General features: G+C 35.8%; 1 protein-coding gene across 1 annotated transcript in view; it reads right to left on the bottom strand.

The window, feature by feature from the left end:
• Window positions 1–93: 93 nt before the first annotated feature.
• Window positions 94–12,967, bottom strand: part of LOC121970774 (sulfhydryl oxidase 1-like) — a 29,332-nt gene continuing 16,458 nt past the window's right edge. Inside the window, exons 4-12 of the mRNA XM_042521725.1 lie at window positions 11,938–12,116; window positions 10,780–10,852; window positions 10,590–10,658; window positions 10,431–10,504; window positions 10,209–10,365; window positions 8,931–8,971; window positions 1,076–1,222; window positions 570–1,007; window positions 94–449 (exon numbers count right to left, since the gene is read on the bottom strand). Coding sequence (XP_042377659.1) covers window positions 428–449; window positions 570–1,007; window positions 1,076–1,222; window positions 8,931–8,971; window positions 10,209–10,365; window positions 10,431–10,504; window positions 10,590–10,658; window positions 10,780–10,852; window positions 11,938–12,116 — 1,200 coding nt within the window. The 3' untranslated portion in view covers window positions 94–427. The remainder of the gene's footprint in view (window positions 450–569; window positions 1,008–1,075; window positions 1,223–8,930; window positions 8,972–10,208; window positions 10,366–10,430; window positions 10,505–10,589; window positions 10,659–10,779; window positions 10,853–11,937; window positions 12,117–12,967) is intronic.

The raw sequence follows: 12,967 nt of genomic DNA, 5'->3' as shown, positions 1-12,967 counted from the left end.
ACTCATTGAATCAAAGAACATAATATATAGCATATTTTGAAGAGAAAATAAATACCTGACTAAAAAAATAAATACCTGACTAAAAAATTCAGATTATTGTGAACAAAGATGATAATAAAATAAAAATACATAATCTCTTTGGTTTGATACATGGTTCAGATAGCATAATGGTAAGAAGATCTGATTACAGAATTTTAGAAGAGGAAATTCTCATCTTTCAATTTGTGATGACCTACTTCACCTATCTTCTCATCGAATGACTTCAAGCATCCTATCAGGAAAATGTAGTATTAAATATTGTACAATTCATTGCCAGGTGAACAGCCAAAAGATACTGGTTCACTTGTTATATAATGGTAGAAAGACATTCGGGCGGACAATAATCCATTAGCTCGTTGTGTAATGGTTTACTTGTTCTTAGTGCAACTCAATTCCAAGTTTTTCTTTGCCTGAAAAAATAGCAGGGACAAGAAACAAGATCAATTTTCAAACAAAATCATAGTATCTTATGTAACAGATAACAATCCTAAAACTAATTATATCTTAGATACAGTGTAGTAAGTGAATACTTGCGAGTCTTCTGTTGAGTCCTCCAGAAGCAAGCTAATGCTCCAAATGCACAGCTAACAACTGCAATAGCCAGTGCGGCTCCAACTGGAACAACAACCGCATTTGATGGAGTAATGTCATATGTTGGGGATAGCCCAGCTTTGCTGCTGCTAAGATATGATTCTTCCTGCAAAGAGGCAATTGTCCTTCCGTAGTAATTGACCAAAAACTTAAATACTTCATCTTCATCCCAGATTATGTTTTCAAGATCATTATTCTCGTTGGAAGATTTATAGCATGATGGGCAAAGCTGCTTTGGAGGCCACAGAATCTTTGGAAATCTTGGATCAAAAGTTTTCAATTCATTTTCTTTTTCCCTCAATCTCTTGTTGACTTTGTTATGTGCACTCCATAGCCACAATGCTAGGTCACGCGTTTTGTTTAATGGCTCTGAGATGCTACAGTGAAAAAAAATTAAATGTGAGATGCAATGATAAGGCATTTGATTTCATTAATTTCATTTTACCTTGAGGTCATCACATGAAAATGCCGTCGGCAGTCATCACAAGTAAAAAAGTTCTGAATAAAATCACATATCGCCATAAAAGCCAAATTGCTCTCCTCATCTCCAACTCTAACTGAGAGAGAGTGAAACAAAACCCACAGGCCACAGCTGCAAGAAAGTTATACAAGCCAAAAAGTTGCTGTTAGGAGCATTGTCTAATTACTTCATTGGCTTAATAGGAGCATGGTCTTAAGTAATTAACTCTGAGCCAAATAAGCGCACATGTAGCAAGAGTCATACTTTTGTACTTTGCAAGATTTTAAAAAACATTTTCAGATGGCAAGTGGTGAAGCTATTGCATTTTGCATGTCTGATGCAAGAGATATAGTCAACATTACTCGTACTTTAAAAAATGGTTAAATTAAAATGATTAATATACACATCCGACAGCGCGTATTAATCAATCAAAATAAAACTAATTTCAGTCACAAATAAGCAAGGGATTTCACATTGCAAGAACCAACAAAACATGTGACTACATAGTATAACAATTTAAATCCAAAAACAAGTTACAAGTAAACACAAAATTCAAAAATCTACAACAATACCAAACATAACAATCAAATTTAATAACTAAAGTGCCATGTTACCACATGAAAATTACAGTTTAGAATTTAAAATATCAAAAATGCCCTCATTAAATTCCTCATCACCACACTCACTTTTTTCCTCAAAAATGATTTCTTCATTATCGATATCTCCACCTGTTGAGGAACCAATAAATCTACAATTCCTTATTTGAGAGAGTTCAATAACAACTAAATCCCATGTTACGCTTAGTCCAAGGACATGTAAATCTTCACTTTTTCAGTCTCTAGTACTAGAAACATCATTTAACTCTTAACACTTAATTTACTTGGAGAAGAGAAAGAAGAGGAGAGAACTATAATCCACCAAGCCTATTAACAAAGGAAAGGAAAGAGAGGAAACGGGGATGAGAAGCAAAGAAAAAACAAGATCACCCTCATCTTCCTTGTTGATCTCACTTTGCCCACATGTCGCCCTCACTAAGCTTAGACGCGACCTGCACTTGTCACTCATTGTCCTTGTCTCGCTCACAAGCGTCGCACGTTATGCAAACACATACTGCACTAGGAGTCTAACATCACTGCCGTCACATCACATGGGAAGGGACAGATAACAAATAAGAAAAAATCTCCATGAGACTAAATTATCATTACAAGTAACATTCATCTAGTTCATTTGGTCAATCGAGACACCTCAGCTTGCCCTACAGCTAAATCTACCCAATATACACCAATCACTTAACCCATCTTGGTTCACCAGTCCTACTAGCCTATTTGAATCACTTGCTACCCAATCCACTAATACTGCCCACTCAGCCAGCCAACCCAATCACCTCAACCCTCATAGTCCAGGCCCACTTAGTTTGTACAACCTGCTTGGCTTGCCTCCCCCATGCTAAGTTTGGTGCTTGTCATGCCCACTCTATCGCTTGATAGGTTTATCCTATTGGCCCATCAAACTCATTTATTATGAACGACTAGTTTTGTCCCTCTGACTTGTCTAACCCAGTAGGAATATGTACTCCTTGGAGAATAGAATAGAGTATAAATACAAGAAAATAAGAGAATATCAATTCTATAGTAGTTGATATTCGCCATTTAATTTGTAACCAAACATAAGAATTGTTATTTCATAACTATTCACAAGGAACAGAAAAATATGTTCCACCAAACCAAACACAACTTGAGGTCATTATTGGATGAATTATTTAAACATGTCTAATAATGTTTATTCCAAGTCCCAATATAAAAAGTTGAGAATTTTGCTGGTTGTTAATAATGTTTATTCCAAGTCCTAATACAAAAGATTGAAAATTTTGCTGGTTGTTAAATAATGTTTATTCCAACCCCAAATAGAAAAGATTGTGAATTTTGTTAGTTGTTAATAATGTTTATTCCAAGCCTCATTAGAAAAGGTTGACAATTATGTTGGTGGTTAACAATATTTATTCCAAGCCCCAATAGAGAAAGGTTGACAAGTGTGTTAGGTCTTGCCTGTAAGCACCCGTGGTAATTTTAATGTGATCAACCAAGTCAAGTTAAGTTCTGTTGTTGTTTAACCCCTGTATTTAAGTGTGCAGGAACTTAGGAGCACAGGAGGTCGAGCGAAAGACGCAGCTAGCGAGAAGGATGACACGGGAGAGAGCCGACGGGCTCGGTGCGTCCGAGGGACGAGGTGTTGCGGAAGAGTACATTGGCGAACGAGGAGGAAGTGCGCGGCGTTTCCGAGGGACGAGAAGCCGGAGTGGAAGCTTGCTCGAGGAGAAGGACGGAAGATGGGTCCGAGTGAGCCCAATTCCTGATGGACGAAATCACCTAGGCGATCGAAGCAGCGGAGGAGAAAAGAAGTTGAACTACCTTATGGATGGCGCCTTCCATGGCTTGGAAGGCGCCTTCAATGAACAGTGCGAAGACATCTTCAAGCCATGGAAGGTGTCTTCCATGAACAGTGCAAAGACACCTTCAATGGCCCAATGACCGTTAGCGAAGATAAAACTTTATTTTCGCACAAAAAAAATTGCCACGATGAAGGCACCTGCCACCCTATTGAAGGCGCCTTCCAGCCTCGGATAGAATTTTCAAGAGGCTATAAAAAGACCTCTGGAGCTAGGAATAATTCATCAACTCTTGTATTCATTTTCTAGCACATTTCTGAACTTTTAACGAGTGTAATAGGCTTCTCCGCCTACACGAAGAAGATCTTCTCAGTGCTTTCTTCTGTCCTAGATTAACAACCACCTAGTTGTAACCAAATAACTCCTTAGTATCTTTAAATTATTAGTTGTTTAATTTCCTTTTTATAAGTGTGCTACTAATCTGAGTTGAAAGATTGAGAAGGATTTTTGTTTTATTTTTCAACAGACAATTCACCCCCCTCTTTCCTGCCCAACCTGTTCCAACAAATGGTATCAGAGCTAGGATGCTTTAGAAGGACTAACCACTAACCGAAGCACAAGAGATGGCCGAATCGAGCATCAACCCACCTAAGTTCGAGGGGGAATTCGCGATTTGGAAGAAAAAGAAGGAGATATTCTTTAAGACCGATTTTGATTTATTACTAATTATGAACTTTGGTTTTGAAGCATAAGAAGGCAAAGAAGAATACCAATGGACAAAGAAGGAGCAAGCCGACTTCATGGAAAACGACAAAGTTCCATCTACTGAGCGTCTTACCCTCAAAAAAGTCAATCGGATTGAAGCCTACGAGTCAACTAAGGAGCTCTGGGAGAAATTCTTGGAACTGCACGAAGAAACCTCAGAGGCAAAACTTGCGAGACTAGATTTGCTCCAGAACCAGATCAGCAACATCAAATTAGAAGAAGGCGAACCCGTTGCACACCTTCACTCAAGAATAAAAGAACTCATCACCAAATTCACGAATCTCAGAGAAAAGGTAACCAACCGAGATTCGCTAAGGTACGTGCTTAACGCATTTCCTAAGACTACTGAATGAGCATCATTAGTAGATGCTTATTATATCTCTAAGGATCTAGAAGTAAGTACCCTAGAAGAATTGTTTTCAACTTTTGAAGTTCATGAAACGATATGTGTATATCTGAAGGAGCCCAAGCACAACATCGCCTTAAAGGCAAAAAGAGACGAACCAGATTCTGGATCTTCTCTCGATGATGACAAAACGACGTTCATGGTAAGGAAGTTTAAAAAGTTATTTAAAACCAATAAATTTAATCAAGTGCGGGGTAAAAGAAGAAAAAGAAAGGTAAGATGTTACCACTGCAATGAAGAAGGGCACGTGAAAGATAACTGTCCAAAATTGAAAAGCAAGGACAAGGACAAGGAAAAAAAACAAGAAGTCAGCCCAGAACAAGTATAAAAATCTAAAGGTGATATGAGACGAAACGTCGTCCGAATCAGAGATCGAAGCCCTCGCCAGACTTGCGCTAGTGGCAAGTCACCAAGAAGATAAAGACGAAGCAAACTCGTCCGAAATGAGCATCGAGAGCATCGATCAAAAGGGAGCGACATCAGAAGACAGCAGCACTCCAAGGGGAGCTTCAGATTACGGGATTGACAAGGTAAGTCAGGTACGGTCTCTACCTTCTGATAAATTATTTCAGTTTATAAAAATGTTATCAAATTCCTATAAATTAGAAAAAGAAAATGACAAATTAAAAGGAATTATAGCAACATCTTGTCGATTAGGAAACTTCGAAAAGATAAAAATGAAAAATGAAAAATTGAATGCAGAAATAAAAGAGTTGAAAAATCGTGCATGCTCACATATTCAACAAGTTAGAAGATCTAATGGATTAAATTAGCACTTTAAACACCATAAGGGTCAAATTAGAAAAATATCATAGAAATTATTCCTAAGAAATTTTTTATTAATCCTATAGGAAGGAATCTATTTTGGATTCTAAAATCATATTATGGTTAAATTTTTTTTGTATGTCCTGTTTTTTTAATTAAAATTTTTGAAAGTTAGACCTAAGGCTTTCAGAAAAAAAAAAAAAAAAATTTAAAAAGCTTTGTCTAGAAGTGGTTATTATTCCAATAACCAAGAAGGTCTAGTACCTCGCCACAGCCTGAAAGTCAATTTCTGAAATGAATGTTTAATTGACTAATTGTTAAGCATTTAATTGTTATAAAAATGCTTTCAAATAAATTGTTTTGCATAAATTCTGTTAGAAATTAATTAAAAGTTTTTTTTGAAAAATAATTTCATCATTTATCTATAAGAAAAATTTTAAAAATTTTTTTGACCATTATTGAATTTTTATGAATTATCTATCCAAATACAAATTTTTAATATTAAAAATTCAAATTTTTGAAAAAAAAAAAAATTGCGAAGTTACTTGTTATAATGCATTCTCAGTTAAAGATTTTTCGTGATTAATAACCATTTTTTAGCATTTTTTTAAAATATGTCTTAATGTGAAAAGGATTTATTTCTGCTTACAATAATTTCAATTTTATATGAAAATTTTTATCTGGCTTATATATGTCTATTAAATTTTTTTTTCCAGCAATTAAAAATATTTTTCAAAGTATTTTTTTTATAAATCCAGATTTTTCGACGTTTAATCTTTCAAAGGGGGAGAAGTGAAGATTAAATCTAGGGGGAGGGTATCATTGTTTTTTAAACATTATTATTTGCGATATTAATTACCTTATTATTATTTGTTTTTTTTATCCTAACTTAGGATTGCAAACATCAAAAAAGGGGAGATTGTAATCAACTAAGTCAAGTTATGCCCAGTTGTTGTTTAACCCATGTGTCTAAGTGTGCAGGAACTTAGGAGCACAGGAGGTCGAGCAAAGACTCAGCTAGTGAGAAGGACGACACGAGAGAGAGTCGACGGGCTCGGTGTGTCCGAGGGACGAGGTGCCGCGGACGAGAAGGAAGCTGGCGGGCGAGAAGGAAGCGCGCGGCATTTCCGAGGGACGAGAAGCCGAAGCGGAAGCTTGCTAGAAGAGAAAGCCAAAAGATGGGTCCGGGTGAGCCTAATTCCTGATGGACGAAATCACCCAGGCGATCGGAGCAACGGAGGAGAAAAGAAGTTGAACTGCCTTATGGAAGTCGCCTTCTATGGCTTGGAAGGCGCCTTCGATGAAGTGCGAAGGCGCCTTCCATGAACAAAGGCGTCTTCCCAGTGACCGTTAGTGAAGATAAAACTTTATCTTCTCACGGATAAAACTGCCACGCTGGAGGCGCCTTCCACCCTATTGAAGGCGCCTTCCAGCCTTGAATAGAATTTTCCAGAGGCTACAAAATAACCCCTGGAGCTAGAAATAATTCAGCAACTCTTGTATTCATTTCCTAGCACATTTCTGAGCATTCAAAGAGTGTAATAGGCTTCTCCGTCTACATGAAGGAGATCTTTTCAATGCTTTCTTCTGTCTTAGATTAACAACCACCTAGGTTGTAACCAAGTAACTCCTTAGTGTCTTTAATTTATTAGTTGTTTAATTTCCTTTTTATAACTGTGCTACTAATCTGAGTTGAAAGATCGAAAAGGATTTTGTTTTATTTTTCAACAAGCAATTCATCCCCTCTTGCCGACCTAACCTGTTCCAACATTGCCAACTAACATAAAATAGCATCAAAATCCATATAAGGAATTTTATTATAATTGCTATAAGAATAGGCCATGTTTCATTTAGCTAACCTCAAATACATAGGGTTAACATGACATGTTTCTTGCAGTTCTTTTGACTAGTAAATTATATGTGGATGATACATGCATTACACATTAAATAAAAAGGTAGCCCGATGCATGAAACTCTCGTCAATGTGGATCCAGGAAAGGATCTATTGTACTAAGCTTTACCTGCTTTGTAAGATAATGCTTCCGAGACTCGAACCCGTGATATCGAGTTCACAAGGCAACAACTTTATTGTTGCGCTAAGACTCCCCTTCGCATTGCACATTAAATGCAAAAAAAATTATCATCTTAAAGTGTTTACAATCTTATATTATGAAAATGATTCACAAAAATACTCATTTCTATGACCAAAAACTTCAATACTTTTGAATAATTTCTCATATTGATAAAGTCTTTTTATATTAAAATTGGTTTGGCTTAAATGAAAAAAAAAAATGATACAAAGAAAAGAATGTTAATTACATTCAAATTCTAGGAGTAATTTTTTTAAAAAAATGAATAAGATTTATCTTTATAAGTAATATTAGTATTAAATTTTTATTAAGGAAAATAATACCATATTTAAATTAGAAAATAGTTAGAACAAAACAATATGTGCAATTAAATTGCAATAGTATAATGCAGAAATACATAATTTTAATTTAATTAAAAATAAACAGAAAATCACATGTATAGACAAAATATGTCTTAAAAAATAGGACAGTCCGGTGCACGAAGCTCCCGCCATGCGAAGTCCCGAGGAAAGATCCATCGTACCAGCCTTACCCTACTTTTTGCAAGAGATTGTTTCCAAGATTCGAACCCGTGACCTTTTGGTCACATGGCAACAACTTTACCGTTGCGCCAAGGCTCCCCTTCAGACAAAATTAGCAATGATAAAACATTAATAGGATGGAATTACATGAATAAATGAGAATGAAAAGATTGCCAGAAGTTCCCAAAAGCTAGTCATTTAATAATTAGCAATCATGTTGAAACACGGCATACATTTAGATGGCAAAGATACATAGCCAGTTAATTGGATGGTGGTAACACATGGATATCTTGCCCATTGATTTTAAATCTTAAAATATTCTTGTCAACAAAGTAGAAAACTAAGTTGTGCAAATAGCTTTAGTATATGTTATATAGATAACGATTAGTGAACATCTTGAAATCATAAACAGAGTTGCTGTATTTCAACACTTGAAAAAGGTGTCAGATTGAACTTCCAATGGATCAATCTGTCAAGAGCTCGTCTATGAGACTTTTTAAAAGGACAGCCCGGTACACGAAACTCCCGCCATGCGGGGTCCCGGGGAAGGATCCATTGTACGCAGTCTTACCTTATTTTTTGCAAGAGGCTGTTTATAGGATTCGAACCCGTGACCTTTTGGTCATATGGCAACAACTTTACCGTTGCGCCAAGGCTCCCCTTCTATGAGACTTTTTAAGAAAAAAAATAATTTATGAAAATTGGAAATGGATCTAATATGATAAAAGCTAATTTGTTTTGATTTTCCACTTGAGAACTTGGCTGAGCTTTATCATTGTCAGAAAGATGAATGATCTTGATGCTTAAAGAAATTCAGACTCTTGAGGGTATTATCATTTGCAATATCATGGTCATATAAACTAAAATGATAAATATCAATAGCTATATGGATTGAATAATTCAGTACCTAAATCCTCTAGTGCCCTTTATGCTCCCACGACAAAATATCTGCAAAATAGAACTCTACGCATAAGGCACTAGGCATACCAACCATTGCTGATGATTTGTAGATATATATGCATCTACTCTTACAAGCAAGTTAGTTGGAAACAAAAAGTTAATATAGTCTTAATGATAAAATAAAATAAAATTATAACAGATATATGGATCCTACTATTACATACTGCACAAGATATCACATGCACACTTCATTTTTATCCACAAGAGCCACTATTCAATAGCCATTCTGATCAAATTTCTCCCCATATTTAAGGAATTTATATGAATGCTGTTTTCTGTGATTAAGTCAACAGGATAGAAACATTTTGACCATAATTAGATGCAAGATGTTGTAAGAGTTGTTAATGGAAAGCAAAGTCAATATGAAAGAGTAGGATATAATGATAATTTAGGCAAGAAAAGAGAAAAATCCAAAGCTAGAAATTTCATGATCAAAACAAATGAACTGATCAGAAGAAAGGATGATGAACTTGATCAAAGAATGTATAACATCAACATCTGCTTGGATATATTCTGGCAATGTATATACAGTGAAATGATAATAAATATAACATTGTATGTTGTAACTGACCATGGCCATGGAACAAGAGTTGGATGAACAAAACATGCCGAAAAGTGTTATTAAATTGTGAGCATGAAACTTTGTAGTTTATAAACACAAAACATGCCCCAAAATAGTTTGGTCCGAGGTGTAAAATGTCAAAAGGGTACTGCTGAAGTACAAGACCCTGCAGACATAGGGATCAGACAGTTCAATATATGAATCCCACCTTCACATAGCAAAGACAATCTGATGACTCAAGCCTTTCCCATGTTAAGACAGCGAGCAATATGCCAATATATCTAGTGAAGTTGCAAAAATAGAGTACAGAAGTAGTCATAGACATTTGTAATGCTTCTGCAACACTACTTAGAGAGGCAGAAAGGGATGTGCAAAGAAAGTTGACTGTGCTTCAATGGGGGTGGCTAAATGGATGGTGGGAAAGAAAAAAAGTTGAAGATATTTTCTTACATTCATTTATCATTCACAAACACTTCATAATGTGAATATTCTACAATCAATCATGATCATACCCACTAAAAAATTCATGTCCACTATTGTTATATGCACACAGCAACAAAGGAAAACCATGAGAATGTTGTGCAATTAAACGGACCAATTTATTATTTTCTCCAGAATAGAAGTATGAGGCATTGAAAAAGAGTAATAAGGTAAACAGCCAACCCAATATCCACGAGGAATTTCTTTTCCACAGATCTGATAGTTTGTAGAAGTATCTCCATCTTCCAAGAGATTAGTTTCCTGTGAGCTCATTGAAAGAAGATCTGAAGGCCACAAATTGTTGAAATTCACCAGCATTTCAGCACTACCCTTCCTACATCTATTGATTAAACTCCAATGTAAGTGGTTATTTGCAAAATCTAAACATTAATGTAATATTTTCACCTTTTTGAAGGATGATGAACAACCAAAAGCTGGAGAAATTTAATAAGGGGTCCACGTGTATTTGACTTTATCATCTGAAATTGTACAGGAGTAGTATATCCAGTATTAAAATTTGAAACATGGATCACACGTTTCCATGTAGGGACCAGAAGTCTATACCTTATTCTGGAAAATTATTTTAAATGCCTGTGCTGTTGCTTCCTCAACATCATAAATTGCTCTAGCAATCTGACAATGAAAAATCAGTAACAAGAAAACTCCAAATGCACAATAAGTTTGCTGCTAAACAAATATTTGATTACAAGTTTAAAAAGAAGTGTATCTAATAGAAATAGCTATAAGAGAATACCTCTGCAGGATCAGATGCATTCCTTGCAAGTGTGTTCTCATTTTCATATTTCTCATCGCCTAATGTAAAAGAACTGCAAAAGGAGGAAAAAGAAATTCATTGTTTGACTACTTGTGAAGCGTGAAAGCAATGGTGACTACTTGTGGAGAATGAAACCTAGGGTGCTACATTTGAACTTCATTTGAAGGCATGGTTAGGTTTATTGGTTTGGTAAGAGAAATTGAAACCCAAACTGAAACATTGTAGATTGAAAACACAGAACCCAAACTTAAAACCAAACCAAAATTGTCTATTTGGTACTGAAAATTGCAAAATAAATATTATATAAATCAAAAGCCAACAAAAATTCTTTACAAGCAATACTTTTATTGACAATAAAATTATTGTTGCTTAAGGTGCTAAACAATAAACCTTTTATGGGTGTGCGACTAAGGGGGCGCACCCACGTGGCAGTAGTCAACGCTGGTCACGTGAGCATGCACCCTTAGGCGCGCACCCACATATATAGGGAGGTGATCTCATGCTCACCTCCCCATGCGCGACTCTCAGCACTTCGGGGCACCCGAATCACTTCCGGGCGCCCCGCGGGGGCTGGCCCTCCTGTCGCACATGGAGGTGGGCACGATAACTTTTCCTATATATATGCAAACACATTAGCGATTTAGTAAGGTTTCAACAGTTTGCATTGGTTCGAATCAAAACTGACCTAAAACAAACAATTTACATAGCTTACAGAGCGAAGCCAACCAAATAATCTGATAAAAATAGAATTTATTCTATTGATTTGCTTTGGTTTGGTTTAGCAGTTTTGGGCTATAGATAACCACCCTTTTCTTTTACTTTTTTTGGGCTTCCCTGCCCTAATCACCTTCCAATATCTTTTTATTGCTTAATTATCTGTTGCACTTAATCAATTGTTTTTGCCATCATTATTATTTGTATGATTTTTTAGTCTATCTGTCTTTAAGGCAGATACATCACCTTTTTTCATCTACAAACTTCCATTTAAGAGTTCAGACAATTATGGAGGTGTCTTTCCCTGGCTTGATTTCCATATAACCAATACCTAAATTTTATTTCATTAACTGATTTCAGAATTATTCTCAGGAAACAGCACAAAAAAATATAATACAAAAGAAAGCCACAAGCACAACTTACCTGCCAATTTTCTTGTTTAGATAATTGAGCAAGAGGTCTGCTGTTCTCCACTCATCAATCAATTGTATCTCATTGTTTTTCTTAGGGTCCCATCGTCCAGCTGAGAATTTATTTGGAGGCCCCCAAAATAGCATAGGATAATGTGAAACAGAAAATGAACCACAAAGATCTGTATTTGTCTGTGCTGCCGAAGAAAATGAGATCGGCAATAAATTAGTGATACCAGATAATAGGATGTTATAGACTAAAAGGCAGAAAGTAGATTCAGAGTAACACCAACTAGCAGAACTCCATGACTATCACCACTATGAAGCTCTAAAAAATTAAACATTTTGTTTCATCAAATTAATCTGGTAAAACATAAATATATTTGGTGGAATTAGAGATGACTATTGAAAAGAAGGGCTTGCAATTTAGGTAAAAAATTATTCTAGTTAACTTTCCAAAAGGTCAGAGCTAATTCAGATGGCTACTGTTATTTCTGCATCAACTGATAAAAAAGTGTTCAGAAATTGAATTTTAGGTCAATGAGATCATCAGATCTTCAGTTCACATGGCTTAGATCAATGAGACAAACAGAGTACTCATATCAGCAGGAAAAAGAACAATGGGGTCCAGAAGGTTAACTGTATTTTACACCATTTTTCACATCAAGTCTAAATAGATAATCTCAGGAGGCTCTGCATCTTTAATCAGCATGATTATATCACCTTAATTTAGAGAGGGTGCATTAGGTAACATGGAGGCGGAAAGCATCTAAAGCTCATATATGCAATGAGGTCACAGCCCACTCGAAATTTCATAATTAATGGTGCTTGACTGCAAAACCATGTATGGTAAGAAACAAATTTTGCTCCTTTAGATAAAAAGGCAATAAGAGGCAATTAGGAGTTCATTGGGCAAGAAATCAACTAAAGTGAACTAATCATCATGATCTCTGTCATTTTCTTCAGCTAAAGGTTTCCCAATAGGTCATACATTTAATAATTATATCTATATCTTTAAAGGCCATCTTTTTGTCCTTTTATGA

The sequence above is a fragment of the Zingiber officinale genome, chromosome 4A (genome assembly GCF_018446385.1).
Source record: "Zingiber officinale cultivar Zhangliang chromosome 4A, Zo_v1.1, whole genome shotgun sequence".
Taxonomy (NCBI): domain Eukaryota; kingdom Viridiplantae; phylum Streptophyta; class Magnoliopsida; order Zingiberales; family Zingiberaceae; genus Zingiber; species Zingiber officinale.
This window is presented reverse-complemented; position numbering and strand designations above follow the sequence as displayed.